Genomic DNA, 16,288 nt, shown 5'->3' on the forward strand with positions numbered 1-16,288 from the left:
TCTAAACATTGGTGGGCTTGAAACTATCACTAGTCAGCCTTTCTTCATGAGGTTTCCATCTGTAAAATGGTCCAATTAGGTCTATATGACCCCATCATTGGAAAATGATCCATCCCAACTTAGAGTGTATCTTCAAATATACTTAGTGGAAATGGGTAATATGGGGCTCACCTTGAAGGTAATATCCTAGGGGAATACAATCTACAGTATCAAGCTAAGGAGTCATTGTATACCCATTGTATGTAGGATAAATTGTATGTTTTACCCAAGGCATGGAACAAATGACTGATATCTTTATGATTACTAGATGGATAATCCTGATCTAACTTTATCCTTGTAGGGCATGTGGATATAAATGATTCTATGGATTTATAGCCTCACAGCCTCAGCAGACAACACTGCATTACAGGGGCTCTAGGGTACATCCTATCATAAGCTGTAGGGCAGATATAGGGAAGGTTAGAGGGTTTTCTGGAAGGTGTGAAGATCCATAACAACTGCCCTGGAGGATCTGTCTCTACACCTCTAAGTACCAGAACTATAGATGTACTAGATTGAGTATAGATAACACTGATTACAACATTGCACAACATCTGGTATAGCTATGGCAGCAGTTGAAGCCCTGTTAAGGTTAATTTGAAGTCCCCTAACAGCCTATACCAATTTCTTAGATCATACTTGAAATTTATTTTGAGCAAGTGTTTTGGTGCGGACAGTCCCTTTCACTGCTAGTATCCCAACCCTACCTTCTGGTGTAACCACTGACATACTTGATTACAACACATATATAGAGGTAAGACTCATTCCAGATATCTAAATATACTTCTCTACCACATCTAAACCATAGAACAAACCCCCTAGGAGTGGAATCTTCCATATAGCATTGTGTGACATCAGTCACTTCTGAAGAGTACAGCCTAACCTTCCCCAAGACTGGTGTTAAAGACTAATGTAGCTATGCTGAATGATTAATACAAGGCCCTCTACAGCCCAATGCCTTCCAATAGCTTATCTGTGACCAGATCCCTGAGTAATATGGGTATGCCACCTGTGACACCTGAAGGAGTGACATATGAGTTTCTGGAATTTCACCTAACATGATAAGCTATTTTTGGATAGAAAACTGTTCCTTGAAGTTCTCTGATACTTCTAACCCATTCCCCTATAGAATCTGGTAAAGTTTGAATGCTTCAAGGCCTATATAGCAAAATTTGCTATGGACAATTTTATATAGAATATAGAGCTGTAGTAAAGATATTGAGGTCATTAGAGTACTACAAGCATGGGTCAGCACCATATATATTCAGCTCATTTGGAAATATGAAGTACTGACTGACATAGTCAGGTATCACACAAGGATACCTAATGCTTGATCATGAGCCTATCTTTAGATCACCACTTCTCAGACTAGATGGAGTCATTTGAGAGCCTTAGAAGAATTAAGGAACACTGAGATCAAAGAGATCAATGAAGAATTGAGAGAGATATGGTGAAATTCAGACAATTGAGTTAACAACATTAATGATTGAGTTAATGACAATATTGAGTTAATGAGTTTTATTAATATCTCTTAAACGAATAAAGATATTGATTAGCGGTTTGTACTGGGACGGTTTTCGTGACATTCCGCAACTTTTCCATTTTTGGGTCCGGAGGTGTTGGGGGGCGTCGGGTGCGTCGGGCGGGCATCGGGGAGGGCGGGATCAGTGGATGGCAATGATGACACCGCCATTGTGTTGTGATCATCAAGTTTGATCAGAAATTAATTTATTTGATGGAAAATGATGAAGAATTGGGCTCACCATCGAGGGCAACGTCGAGGACGACGTCGGCGGACTATTTGACAGTGGCGGCGGGGTGCCTGACACCGGCGGGCAAGAAGCTCCGTGGCCGACGACAGCGGGCGGCGACGTCAATCAGCGATCGGTGACATAAGTCACGTTCGTGACGACGACGCCGAGGCCATGGGGGCGGCGGCAGGCAGCGCGCACAGTAGGCGGGGGCGGGGAGGCAGCCGGGAGGGTGATGGCAGCCTCCGGGCCTCTTTCCCCGCTACCAAGACCCCCCTTGGTAGCCATATTTAGCGGGGGTGCCCGCTACTGGCTTAACCCCCTCTAGTTAGAGGGAGAGAGTACCCCCCTCTATCCCTCTAACTAGAGGGTATTAGGGTGCACTATAGGTGTCAATTCGTCACCTGCCAACCTGCGTGACATGTGCGACGAACTTAAACTTTCGTCAGGCCTTCCCCATTAGGGAATTTCGGCGCCGGAGGCGCCGGATCGGACGGAAAATTACCATATATGGACCAATTTGGGGCCAATTTCTGCCGGATATGCGTGACTGACGAAAAATTTTCGTCGGCTTGAGCCCTGTGTGACGCGTGACTGACGAACTGATTAAAATACTACAGTACTGGGAGGAGGTGGGAATAGTGCTCGCTCAACAAGAGGAAGCCATCGGCAGTTATCGTTAGCTCCTTCAATTCGGAAGGGAGGAAACGATCACTGGGGTCGTTGACGCTAAGATCGAGCACATATCCGCCCATGACGACATAGAATGCATCGACCAAACCCCAGTCGTCTCTCTTTTTTTGGTGGGTTAGTGAACAAACATCCAAGACTAACCTTACTGAGCCCAAGCCGTTGAACCACCCCACGACGGATTCCTTCGATTCTCGCTCTTTGGTCGATCAACCGCCTTGCGGTAGTGAACTGATCCCAAGCCGTGAAGGTGACGGTCTCTGGTGCAACCATGCGTTGTAAAACCCAACATATCTTGCGCTTGCGTTGATGCATGCCCGCATTTGCTCCGGCGCCTGGGATGTTTAAATGGACCGCTGTCCAAACACAGAGCGTGAGGGTGAGGAGACAACTCCACAGCAAGTTACTTGTGCCCCGACTAGGTAGTGCAGGCCTCCACCAGGTCAAGTCGCTACCCGAAACATCAGTCTGCTCCATAAAAGAATGAAAAGGCGCCTCGAGCGGAAGGAAATGAAGAGAGAGAACGATGGCAGGTTGAGAGCAGGGACCTAATGCCTTCACACATCATGTCTAAGTAGTGAGGAAAATCCAGGCGGAAATCCAATTTAGTCGTCGCGTATCTGCTGAGAATAGACGCAGATGACTGAGGTGGCAGCGATGAACAGGCGAACTGAGGTAGTTCAATCGGTACCCAGGATACGAGAGTGTAAGTTACTAGATGGATGCTCCAAGTGAGACCCAACTCGAGGGAGCTGTATTGAAGAGTCCCGCACCCTGAGAAGAAGAAGAATCAAGCCGGGCGGTCTGTGCTAACCTAAGTCACTGTTAGACGCTGGGTTTCGGCGGAAGAGGTGAATGAAGTCGCCGCCAAACTGCTAGTTTGTTAGATATCGAGAGGTTACACTGAGTTATTGAGTGGGTGACTGCAGGTTCACGAGACAATTGGGTCATAGCAACGTGCTAGCAGCTGAAATGACTGCGAACGTTAACTTGCAAGCGTCTTGGTGTTTTTGCTCCTTCTTACTGGACCTTCTATAACGTTGGCCGGGGCATGTCTCGCCGATGCGGAAGGTTTTTGTTTCTGCACAGAGTTTGTCTGAGCCAGTTGCTCCACAAATTCCCATTTCCGGGTGACAGCGAAAATGAGAAAAGTCATTGACAAGAGTGGTCCGAGCCCCGCATTCGTTAACTTCCCGTGCGATGCACCTTCCGCTATGTCCGTTCCTAGAAGTGAGGACACACGTGACAGGATTGGTGGGTCCGCTTTCCGAAACATGGTTCCAATGTCGGAAGTCCTCGAAAGCTCTGAATCCTTTCCGAGTCTACATCACGCGGAATTAAGTATTGTTCCCTAACCATTCAATACTCCTTCACAATGCTCACACTTTCTGCGGATGAACCAATGTCTTGAAGAACGAGCGTGTGCGATACAGGTAGTTCCTCAGTAATACACATTTTGATTTGGAGTGCCCGCGAAACTATCGTGTGAGGCGACTCGTTCGACTGAAAGTCGACGAACTAATGCAGATGTCAGAAATCGCAAGAATATGCATGAAAGAAAGACGCCTACACCCGTGACCCATTCTTCCTGATGTTGGATAATAATGCACTTTCAAGGGCAGATGCAGAAAGACTTCCATCATTCAAATCTCAGAGAATCGTCAGAATGCCCATGAATAAGAGATAATCACCTACCACTTATATCGCTAAAGCTACCCGTTGACGCTTCGGAACCATGACTGCTGCTCTGGTCACTAGTAAACGCGCTATACCGTCGATGCGACTGTCCAAGGGCACTACGAGGCGAAAGTGTTGGTGGACTTGTCGATTTGCTAGGCGAGAGATGTCGACTCATTGGTGAATGGGATTGGGAATCGGGTGGTGGAGAAGGCATGTCGGGAATCGACCCTGGTGCTGAGCTCACGCTGGAGACGCTCATGGGACTTGACCGGTTGTCTTGTCGAAAGCTCCCGTTCATTGGCGAGGTCACTGCTGAGGCTGCTCCCATGCGACCACGGGGAACATCTCTAGCTTTTCCCTTGTGCATCGATGTGCCAGGTCGAGAAGGCGCGCTGACCAAGCCAACATTCATCACCATTTGCTGGAGGTCTTGCAGCTTTCGATCAAGAGTTTCCTGTTCCTCCGCTTTCTTTTCCTCCTCCTCTTCCAATTTATTCTCGTCTTCTTCGGAATCGGTGCCATCTGATGACCCGGATGTAGGACTTAGGGGCCGCGCTGCCTTTTTGGAAGCTTGTACTGTTAATGTTGATGACGAAGTTGCCTTCTTAGGTCGCGATGAGTTGCTTCCGAGAGAACTCAGGCGAGCTCGAACCCCAATTGGTGTTGCTATCCTTGTTCCAGACGGAGACATACGCCCACTGCCATTCAATCGGCTGGCTGCACGCGAGATGAGTGGGTGTTGTTTGACGCTACTCGTAGTCTCCGTTGTCGGTGAATCCTCGAAGGGTTTGTTGGCAAATTGCAACATTGAAGGACTAGACACTCCCGAGATATCTTGTATTCCACGGAGCTCCTCTTGAAACCGAGAATGTACACGATAGAGCAAGTATGGGAGAGGAACCTCGAGATGAGCAGCCAGGCCTTTCCCTACAAATTAGTTAGATTACTTCGCTTATTGACAGTGAACCGCACAATCTGGAGCAGCTCCATCTTTTGACCTGGAACGTTCAATCACTTTCCAAAGCACATCCGCCTTGTCCGAATTCCATTCTATCTAACGTTTTGAGAAATCAAAACGGGTAGAGCGCAGACAGGTTGCTGCGCACTCGAGGGGGATCGGCCAGCACTTGCTCGGGGGCTTCAGGACGATTGTGAGGTATTCGTACAACGACACGAATGCTGGGTTGAGTCATCGTTGTTGACGCGTAAGTACTAAGAAGAGGAATGGCAAATCACGTTACAGACATCAAATCTTGCTTTGCACTCAACCGTCATGTTATGTAACCAAGGAAATAATGTCCACTGGCACATCTTCGTTTCTACGGCGTATTCCTACACCTATAGTGCACCCTAATACCCTCTAGTTAGAGGGATAGAGGGGGGTACTCTCTCCCTCTAACTAGAGGGGGTTAAGCCAGTACCGGGCACCCCCCGCTAAATATGGCTACCAAGAGGGGTCTTGGTAGCGGGGAAAGAGGTCCAGAGGCTGCCATCACCCTCCCGGCTGCCTCCCCGCCCCTGCCCACTGTGCGCGCTGCCCGCCGCCGCCCCCATGGCCTTGGCATCGTCGTCACGAACGTGACTTGTGTCATCGATCGTTGATTGACATTGCTGATCGCCGCCCGCTGTCGTCGGCCCTGTCGTCAGCCGTCCCCGCTGCTGTCAAATACCCCACTGTCACTGTCAAATAGTCCGCCGTCGTCGTCCTCGACGTTGCCCTCAATGGTGAGCTCAATTCTTCATCAATTCAAATGAAATAAATTGATATCTGACAAAACTTAATGATCGCAACATGATGGCGGTGTCATTGATGTCATCTACTGATCCCGCCCTCCCCCGATGCCCGCCCGACACGCCCGACATGCCTCCCGACCCCTCCACCCTCAAAAATGAAAAAGTTGCAGAATGTTGGGAAAATGATCCCAGTACAAACCGCTACCTAATATCTTTGTTCGTTCAAGAGATATTAATAAAACTCATTAACTCAATATTGTTGTTAACTCAATCATTAATGTTGTTAACTCAATTCAACTGCACAATGGCTAGGGCTTGATCTAAACATTGGTGGGCTTGAAACTATCACTAGTCAGCCTTTCTTCATGAGGTTTCCATCTGTAAAATGGTCCAATTAGGTCTATATGACCCCATCATTGGAAAATGATCCATCCCAACTTAGAGTGTATCTTCAAATATACTTAGTGGAAATGGGTAATATGGGGCTCACCTTGAAGGTAATATCCTAGGGGAATACAATCTACAGTATCAAGCTAAGGAGTCATTGTATACCCATTGTATGTAGGATAAATTGTATGTTTTACCCAAGGCATGGAACAAATGACTGATATCTTTATGATTACTAGATGGATAATCCTGATCTAACTTTATCCTTGTAGGGCATGTGGATATAAATGATTCTATGGATTTATAGCCTCACAGCCTCAGCAGACAACACTGCATTACAGGGGCTCTAGGGTACATCCTATCATAAGCTGTAGGGCAGATATAGGGAAGGTTAGAGGGTTTTCTGGAAGGTGTGAAGATCCATAACAACTGCCCTGGAGGATCTGTCTCTACACCTCTAAGTACCAGAACTATAGATGTACTAGATTGAGTATAGATAACACTGATTACAACATTGCACAACATCTGGTATAGCTATGGCAGCAGTTGAAGCCCTGTTAAGGTTAATTTGAAGTCCCCTAACAGCCTATACCAATTTCTTAGATCATACTTGAAATTTATTTTGAGCAAGTGTTTTGGTGCGGACAGTCCCTTTCACTGCTAGTATCCCAACCCTACCTTCTGGTGTAACCACTGACATACTTGATTACAACACATATATAGAGGTAAGACTCATTCCAGATATCTAAATATACTTCTCTACCACATCTAAACCATAGAACAAACCCCCTAGGAGTGGAATCTTCCATATAGCATTGTGTGACATCAGTCACTTCTGAAGAGTACAGCCTAACCTTCCCCAAGACTGGTGTTAAAGACTAATGTAGCTATGCTGAATGATTAATACAAGGCCCTCTACAGCCCAATGCCTTCCAATAGCTTATCTGTGACCAGATCCCTGAGTAATATGGGTATGCCACCTGTGACACCTGAAGGAGTGACATATGAGTTTCTGGAATTTCACCTAACATGATAAGCTATTTTTGGATAGAAAACTGTTCCTTGAAGTTCTCTGATACTTCTAACCCATTCCCCTATAGAATCTGGTAAAGTTTGAATGCTTCAAGGCCTATATAGCAAAATTTGCTATGGACAATTTTATATAGAATATAGAGCTGTAGTAAAGATATTGAGGTCATTAGAGTACTACAAGCATGGGTCAGCACCATATATATTCAGCTCATTTGGAAATATGAAGTACTGACTGACATAGTCAGGTATCACACAAGGATACCTAATGCTTGATCATGAGCCTATCTTTAGATCACCACTTCTCAGACTAGATGGAGTCATTTGAGAGCCTTAGAAGAATTAAGGAACACTGAGATCAAAGAGATCAATGAAGAATTGAGAGAGATATGGTGAAATTCAGACAATTGAGTTAACAACATTAATGATTGAGTTAATGACAATATTGAGTTAATGAGTTTTATTAATATCTCTTAAACGAATAAAGATATTGATTAGCGGTTTGTACTGGGACGGTTTTCGTGACATTCCGCAACTTTTCCATTTTTGGGTCCGGAGGTGTTGGGGGGGCGCGTCGGGTGCGTCGGGCGGGCATCGGGGGAGGGCGGGATCAGTGGATGGCAATGATGACACCGCCATTGTGTTGTGATCATCAAGTTTGATCAGAAATTAATTTATTTGATGGAAAATGATGAAGAATTGGGCTCACCATCGAGGGCAACGTCGAGGACGACGTCGGCGGACTATTTGACAGTGGCGGCGGGGTGCCTGACACCGGCGGGCAAGAAGCTCCGTGGCCGACGACAGCGGGCGGCGACGTCAATCAGCGATCGGTGACATAAGTCACGTTCGTGACGACGACGCCGAGGCCATGGGGGCGGCGGCAGGCAGCGCGCACAGTAGGCGGGGGCGGGGAGGCAGCCGGGAGGGTGATGGCAGCCTCCGGGCCTCTTTCCCCGCTACCAAGACCCCCCTTGGTAGCCATATTTAGCGGGGGTGCCCGCTACTGGCTTAACCCCCTCTAGTTAGAGGGAGAGAGTACCCCCCTCTATCCCTCTAACTAGAGGGTATTAGGGTGCACTATAGGTGTATTCCTACTACCAGAGTCAAGTTCCAGTCATATCCGTCAAAATGCGAATCTGCACGGTTCAACCTCTCTTTGCCACGAAAATGAAATACTGTACTACGAAAACTAGTGGAAGACGCCTGATCAAGGAACTGACTGTCGCATTTAACTAGGTACACGTGGCAGCGGACCTCCGACTCCTCGTTTCCCCTGTTCGACGAGTGCAGGGGTAGAAGATACCTTTTCCTTTCGAGACGAGCGATGTGCATCAAAGTAAAGAGCGATTCCCTACTTTCTGACTGAACACAAACAGACTAATAGGTCGGCAGCAAGGGCTGAAGAAAGTCGATCAAAAACATCGACCCGCTCTGACATCACACCCCGCGTTTTTATTGCATCTCGATATTAATAGGAGGTTGGTAGAAGATTGTGTTAGTCGTGGTTAAATAAATGTGGATCCTCGTAAAAATAGAGATTTACAGCCCGAAACTTGAGTGATAACGATGTCCTTGGTACAAGACGCGATCGAAAGAAGAGCTGCCATGTGTGGATGAATGATTTTGATGCCGCATCAAATTTCCTCCTTGCGTCCTTCTCCCTCTTCCTTCCCTCCCAGTCTCCAGACTTGCCGCTCGCCGCACTCCCCGGCACTTACATTCTTTCACCTTCTTCGCTCGTTTTACGAATGGCCCCACCGCTCGCTGGAAGACCGCCCTTTGCAACCGACGAACCGGACAGTGTCTATGAGAACTCTCCGCAACCTCGTCGTCGAGCTCCGCAACCACAGCCACCTACCGATGATCGCAACTCGACTTACGATGTGTATGTAGCCCTAACTTGCCCTTTTTCGCCCTCTAATGTTAAGCCAGGTACGACAATTACCTCACCCCCGGCGACAGCAACAACCACCAAAACCGTAACAGCGGCATTGAAGGTCTTGGAATGGGGTTCATGAATGGTAACATGGATGACGCTGAAAGCTCTGACGACGAAGACGATATGCTACGCAGCAGAATGGCCTCGTCACCGAAGAAGCCGTTGTCCAAGAACGCCGCCTTGGCAGCTGCTACTGGTGCTTCACCTTCCAAGCAAGACAGATTGGAGACCCCTCCCCCACAATATGCTCAGCCCCAGCAACAGCAACAACGCAAACCAATGCCAGGTCCCTCGTCGCCTCCTCCCATTGCTGCTCCTCGTCCGGGATATGCTGCCCCGATTGCTGCCCTGAGCCAGATGAACGCCAATGGCAATGTTGCCAAACCAGAGCCAGCTGCTGCCCTTGCTGGAAGAAACAACAATCCGAATGGTCTCCGCATTGTTGCTCCTCCGCCGATTGGAACACCATCACCGACGTCTTCTCCTCACCCGCTTGGTGCTCCCGTGACCCCCATCACTCCCGTCTTCGCTCGTCCTCAACGTACTGCGACCATGGAGTCTAACAACTCTGTCTCCTTCTCGGAAACTAAGGGTCTCATCATGCGAGGGGACAGCGAGGAAACTTTGCTTACACGCGGCCGCGGAGAGAAAGGCGACCAATTCTGGCGTCGATTCAGTATGGTCGCGAAGGACCCTTCAGAAAAAGGACCGTCACAGTGGCTCCAGAAGACTCAAAATGGAACAAGCAAGCAGAGACGCTGGGTGTGGATTGTGGGCATCATCCTCATCATCTTAGCTGCTGGAGGCATTGGGCTTGGTGTCTACGTGTCAGAGCAAGCCAAACCGCACTATCGACCAGACGCCATCGGTGGAAGTGCCAATGAGGGCACCCGTGCTCTCTCGTCCACGAAGGGTGGCTCCGGCCCCACGTCGATCAAAGGCGCATTGGGAGGGGCGACAAGTGTTCTGCATGTCAAACCAACGAACACTGTGGCGAGACGGGCCCCAGTGCCCCAGATCACGAGCCATGCCCGTCGAAACAAGCGCATGGCAAGACTCGAGCCAGAAGGCGCACTATAAGAGGTATTTATTATCGCATAGACTGACCAACACAACCAACCAAACACTGCTGTATATTCTTTCCTGGGGCCACGTCCCGTCCGCTCTTTCCCGACGATACCCGCCCCCTTCGCGCGATGTACATTCCACATGCATACCGCACCCACACACTCTAATCTGCCGCTACCCACACACCTTCCTTGCTCCGTCAACCAGTAATGGTACTATCGTTTGCATTTTCGTTGTACATACGTTCTTCTCTTCTTCGTAATCCCCCCTTGGCTTCTTGTTTATAGTCTCAATTTATTAGGTACCACTGGAAAGAGCGATGATTCACAGCATCTGTTCTGAGAATTTAAAATGGCTGTCCGTTTGTGGGTCCTCATTGATGGATCGGAATCTGAATGTCCTGCTGCAGCGGAGGTACTTCAAGAACCCACGCACAAGACATACTGACAGAAACCTCGAACTTCCACTGGCTCTATTTGAGAAGTCCGGGCAACTACATAGCGTATTATTCGCCCAAATTAGTAAATATTCTCTGCTATCCCGAGAGGATCCTGGATGTCATTGTGCGCCTTAGGATCGAATTGCCTTACTCGCGAAACGCCAACAGCTAGTAATCCGCCGCGATGCGGCCACCAATGGCCAGGATATCGTCTTCTCGCGATGTGCGGGGGATCCAAGCCGTCGCTGTGGTCCTCTGATGATAAAATCCACTGCTTCTCAGTTACCAGCCGCGGGATCCCGCTCCAGCAGTATCCCGAAATTAACTTGAACCTCCACCTTCCCGACCTCAGTCTCTTCTTAGAGAACCCATTCCGCCACCGGTGTTCCCGGAAAGTTCCCCCGCGGCGAGAGTCGATGTTTAAACAATATACCCAACCGCGTACCATCGTGGTTGGTCTCGCCATCTCACCTTCGATAAGTAGTCTTCAATGACGCGATCATTGGTTTGAATGGAAGCCTTTGCTACTGCTGCTGCTAGAACTAGGATTCCTACCGGAAATTGAAGGAATGAGAATAGATATTGTCCCTTCAGTCTAAGAGTGGGACTCTTCGCTGGCAATGACATTGAATATACTATCACACAAGGTCTCGCTGTCCTTGTTCTATTTCGGGCAAATTGAGTTCTTCCGTCTTTGTTGCTTATCGAGTGCCATATGTTCGACCTTGACCTCAAGGGACCAGGAGGAACGCGATGTCAACGACGGCGTTGGATTTTTTGGATGAGTGTCAATGTATCGAAGAGCACAGCTTGGTTCGCCGCCAGCATGGCTATCGAGGACAAGAAAAGCCAAGGTGAATGCATGCGACGCCGCGCGGTCAAGCCTATCCAAGCAATCAGTCAAGGCCAAGGGCAGCCAAGGCCAGGTACGTACTGAGTGTTTGTTTGTTTGTAATATGGTGCTACCGAACCTGATACATGGATGTGGGTGGCCTGCTACAGAAGAACCTCTACCCAACAACCAAATATCAAGCCGCCAATTGAAATAATCCTAAAAAAGTAAGTAATTCTTCTCAATTTTCTTCCAATGTCGGCGCTCCGAAGTACTTATTTCCAATCCTTCGCCATAGTGTTGATCTCCGGAAAGTAGTTGAAAGAGCGTCGGTGGTTGTTCGCCATGAAACATTGCATCTGTGGAATCACTTGACGAGACATGTCCGACAAGTTTCGCGTGCAAGTGGAGCCCAAGCAAACACTCAAAGCCGATGTGCCCTATGTGCATGAATTCTGTATCGGGATTGAAGAATCTAATGCTACATTGACATGGAGGACTCGACGAGAGAGCTAAAGGCAGCTAGAGCTATTGGATGAGGGGATAAGTTATCGCGAAGAGTGTCTGTTTATGTACCAAAAATGCGTGAGGATAATGAGAGACGAGAAAGTGCAAAGGAGTGACCGAATGCGTGCGATGCGCAAGGCAAGCAGCAAACAATGAGATGCCCGTATTAGGAAGGGTATGGCTGAGAGCCAGTACTATTAGTCGACCGTGTTTGTCGGGCTGACGTGTAGACCGGTCTGGGTGGCGGCTGGAGCGACACTTTGAGCTGGGGCTTGTCCACCACCAAGGGTAGCAGCTATCCCACCGGCCGACGTGTTGTCCGCAGAGCCACCCAACGCACCAGGTCGTGTGTTGGAATTGCCGCTACGGAATGAAAGGAAGACACCAATGCCAATACCACCAGCAGCAAGCTAATACCAGACAAGTTAACATATATCAGAGCATAAGCAAGTCGGACGTACGATTACGAAGACGAAGCCGACTAGCCACATCACACGATAATAGCGCGAGGTCTTACCCTCGTTTTTCCCCAGCCAAGAGCTAACATCATAGTCAGAAAAAGAGCTTATTGAAACAAAGGATGAGCACCTTTTCTCCGCGTCTGGCTGCTGCGCATTGACTGCACTGGTATTGAAGCGGCGCCAAAACGCATCAGTGTTTTCGAGGTCGTCATCCGCTTTTCCTCTTATGAGCATGCTTTCCGAGTTGTATGAGCGAAATGAGGAGGGCATGCTGGATAACGTTGCTGACGAGTCCGAGGTGGATAAAGAGGCGGATGGGGGTAATAATGGGGCAGCTTGCATGAAAGCGGGTGCTGGGAGGTCTGGCTGCTGGGGAGGGTATTGGTTTGGTCTAGATGGCTGACGCTGTAGCCTCGAGTCTGGCTGTGGTGAGGAGGGTTGTCGTTGGAGAAGGGGTTGCTGGGGTTGCGGTTGTTGAGGGTAATAGTCCGCCTGCTGCGGCCGTCTTTGCCCGTCACTTGGCCTCGAGGGTAAGACGGCGGGCGGGGGTGCTCTGCCTTGCTGAGCTGGTGGGGCACCAGACATGGCTGGACGCTGGCTCGGGGGGAGCGAAGCGGATGGGGGGTGGTGGTTGTATTTGAGGGGGGGTGGGATAAGCGACGTTTTGTGCGTAACCATTCACGTTATTCTTCGCCAAAAAACAGTTCCAGATCAAAACCGCATGACAAGACTTTGACCACTCACTGGCGGAGGACCGCGTTGTAGCTGTTGGGGTCGTCGTGGGTTCATAATTTTGGTGGTGGTTGGAGGAAGAGCGGACACCGGGTCCAGAAATGCGATGACCAAATTGGCATAAACTTCTTGTGCGTCGACGTCACTGGGCAACGCAAAATCCGCAAAAATGCCGACCACGGACAACGACCTCGCAAGCGAACGAAGAGTACAAGAGCAAGAAATAGATTGGCCACCTGATACGACCGCCGTTGCACTCTCATCAACTTGTCATTGGCTATACAATAAATAAAGGACCGGGCCCTATTATTATTGTCCTTGCTCCCCACTTGTCTCTGGTCTATCCGAATGCGCTCTCTTTCCAGCGACCACCATCTTGTCTTGCGGTGCTCCCCTCGACCTAAAGCTGTGGCCATACTAATTGGAGAGATTCCATTGCCAGTTGAATATCAATACGATTGGTCAAGATCCACCAAGCTCGGTGGAATACTTGGCTAACTTCGTTTCAGCTGCGTCATCATGCCTTGTCCCCTACTTCATGAACATTTGGTCATGGTTTGAGTCTTGTTTAAAGCCTGATAACCCCCCTGCCCACCCGTGTTGAGGTCGGTTGAACCGTTACCGGAACTACCTGTAACAACAATATCGATTGTCTTCATGCTCTCCATCGCAAGAAATCGTGGTCTTGACAATAGACACGGTGTGTTCGCATAGCTCATCGTAGTGCGAGTCATTGATTCAGACATGAATTCTCCTATAGAATTTAAGGCTATTAAGTACTGGGGGTGTGATAATTCATTATGCTTTCTTTGTCCAGTTGTACATTAGGACATCCAGCGAATCGAGTTATTTCAACGACATTCATTTCTCCGAACGAGAGGTTGTTGAACGCGCCTTATGTTGTATAATCGTCGCTGCTGGACTACGATTGTCTTCGCATCAACGATGCATTTTTTTTCACAAATTGTTGCGCAGACAAGAGACTGGCAAGCCAGAAGAAAGCATGGGTAGGTGATGTTAAGTGACTAGAGTTGTATAGGCTTCAGCACGCAGTATCACGAATATCTTTTTGGAATCCTATGGAACGGAGGGGGATCGGAAGAGGATACGTTGCAAGAACTCGGCCTCCAGTGACAACGGCTGGGTGACGTCGAGAGTAGCCCCAGTGCTGTCTGATACTTTGACAGCGGGGTAGGTCTCGTCTCCGTCTTCGAATGCGATTGATATACCAGGATAGATAGGTAGCTGGTCAGGGAATAACAGCTTGCGTTGCACCATCAGGACCATCGAGTTGTGATAATGCCCGTATTTCTCCGCGTAAGCTAGGTGCCATTCCACTAACTTGTAGGCGTCTGGAAATTGGATAAGAGTACCGGGTTGTGTGTTGAATATAACGTACTTGTGTCTGTGGGCGGATTCTCGCGATAGAGATAACAGCAGAAATTTCGAAGCTCTTCGCAGCCGAATTCTGATATGGATAATAGCGGCAGATGAGGGACAACTGGAATCATTCGCTTGCAGTGGTGCATTGTTGCGTCCCCAAAACCGACGATGTAGCAACGAGCGTGGCCAGTGCGCCGAGTCTCACTGGTCAATGCCGGGTCTTGCAGGTCTAGAAGGACATGACGAAGAGTCGATCCAGTGATGACCCCAGTAGTAAACTCTACTCCCATGTCATGCAACGCTTCCAAAGTACGACCAACCAGGAATCTAATAAGCCAAAGGTCAAGAGGAAGACAAGGCGGCGGAAGTTCGTACTTGTTTTCTTGCGTGTTATATTTTTTTTGTATCAAATTTGTCCAAGGCACCCCGCACCACCGAGTCAGAGTGAAGAACACCATCCCCGCCCATTCCCCGTGTCCATCATCCATGTACCATAATGGGTGGGCGTGAAGAGACCCTGAGTTGGCAAAAGATGACCAACGGAGAATTGCGCATCGTGCAGGAGGCGCTTGTATAGCCTAGTGTTGTGAGACCTTCTATTTTCAACTGATTGTTGGAAGTTGAAGATGAATCGGAGGCAGAAGTATGTGCCATCGAGTGCCCTTGCCTTTGCGTAGTAGATCTGAGACATGTCCTCCACACCCCAGCCGCTTGCGTCCTCAAGAAAACCGTGCTTCCGCTCACCGCTGCCTGGGAGGCTGGCGAAAAACCAGTTCTCTGCAAGATGAAGGGTTTGCTGGTCTGGCGTTAGAAGCGCAAATGGTGTATCACGGAGGCCATAGCGGTAAGCTGTGAATAGCGCTGGTTGGGGGATTCCCTGAACGTTGACTCGGACTCTGTCTGCCATTACTGCGGGCGTCACGGTAACAAATCGCGTGAAAGATGACCGTTGGATGCTATGTTGGAAGTGAAATGGATACTAGTATGTCACGTTAGTCGTCACGATTGCTCGTGTTTTGCGGACGCGAGCAAGGGGCAAGTTCAAGTTGCTGTTCATAGATGTGCCCTTGCTACAGTATCGCAAGTCTCTGGTGGGAGAAGGCCTGAAGCAATTTTCAGCAATCAGGGTCAGAATTCTGGCAGGAGCAAAAGGAACAGTGGGCAAATTTAAAACTATTGAGATGCTCACTGGCACGATATGGTCCAACGCAAAGTGAAGCGTTGGTGTATAAGCTAGTTTCTAAACCCTGAAGGTCAGTTTCTAACCCAGAAATCCCTCGCCCGCCGGGTTGATAGTCACCGTTGATTCAAATTGCGACCAGAGCACGGTGATACGCTTCGTGGTTGAAGATATTTTACGCTAGCAAGGTATGGGCCTACGGGTTGTCCAGATTTGCTTTAGATTCCGAGTCTGAAAATAGTTGCATCCATAGTATGCGGTTTCGCTGAAGCCTATCAAAGTCTAGGTGGGAGGTGGTTCCAAGGTAGAGTGTTGCTTGGGTAGCGATTCACCTCTGGTTGAGCGACTGGGACAGCGATATTCAACAGAGGGCACGTTCAAGTTATACTCATAGCAACGTTCGTCATTATTGCGACGACATTACACCACATTTC

At 48.7% G+C, this 16,288-nt stretch overlaps 4 protein-coding genes across 4 annotated transcripts; 1 reads left to right on the forward strand and 3 right to left on the reverse strand.

Moving 5' to 3' along the window:
* Window positions 1-3,958: 3,958 nt before the first annotated feature.
* On the reverse strand, window positions 3,959-5,359 carry MIND_00832500 (Atg29-N domain-containing protein; the record flags this gene model as incomplete). Its single annotated transcript, XM_037364993.1, has 5 exons — window positions 5,267-5,359; window positions 5,133-5,214; window positions 4,176-5,087; window positions 4,051-4,129; window positions 3,959-3,998 (listed from the first exon to the last, which is right to left on the reverse strand). Exons 1-5 carry the CDS (start codon window positions 5,351-5,353, stop codon window positions 3,959-3,961), a joined length of 1,200 nt encoding a protein of 399 aa, XP_037218235.1. The 5' UTR covers window positions 5,354-5,359.
* Window positions 5,360-9,061: 3,702 nt separating this feature from the next.
* MIND_00832600 (uncharacterized protein) lies at window positions 9,062-10,332 on the forward strand (the record flags this gene model as incomplete). Its single annotated transcript, XM_037364994.1, has 2 exons — window positions 9,062-9,198; window positions 9,246-10,332. The coding sequence occupies 2 exons, from the start codon at window positions 9,062-9,064 to the stop codon at window positions 10,330-10,332; spliced, it is 1,224 nt and encodes a 407-aa protein (XP_037218236.1).
* A 1,963-nt stretch (window positions 10,333-12,295) lies between these two features.
* Window positions 12,296-13,237, reverse strand: MIND_00832700 (uncharacterized protein; the record flags this gene model as incomplete). The annotated part of the gene is made up of 3 exons (XM_037364995.1): window positions 12,296-12,508; window positions 12,560-12,638; window positions 12,687-13,237. 3 exons carry the CDS (start codon window positions 13,235-13,237, stop codon window positions 12,296-12,298), a joined length of 843 nt encoding a protein of 280 aa, XP_037218237.1.
* Window positions 13,238-14,368: 1,131 nt separating this feature from the next.
* On the reverse strand, window positions 14,369-15,162 carry MIND_00832800 (uncharacterized protein; the record flags this gene model as incomplete). The annotated part of the gene is made up of 3 exons (XM_037364996.1): window positions 14,369-14,643; window positions 14,691-15,001; window positions 15,050-15,162. 3 exons carry the CDS (start codon window positions 15,160-15,162, stop codon window positions 14,369-14,371), a joined length of 699 nt encoding a protein of 232 aa, XP_037218238.1.
* Between the last annotated feature and the right edge of the window lie 1,126 nt (window positions 15,163-16,288).

Source organism: Mycena indigotica, assembly GCF_014461135.1.
Source record: "Mycena indigotica strain 171206Taipei chromosome Unknown Mind.scaff0007, whole genome shotgun sequence".
NCBI classification, from domain to species: domain Eukaryota; kingdom Fungi; phylum Basidiomycota; class Agaricomycetes; order Agaricales; family Mycenaceae; genus Mycena; species Mycena indigotica.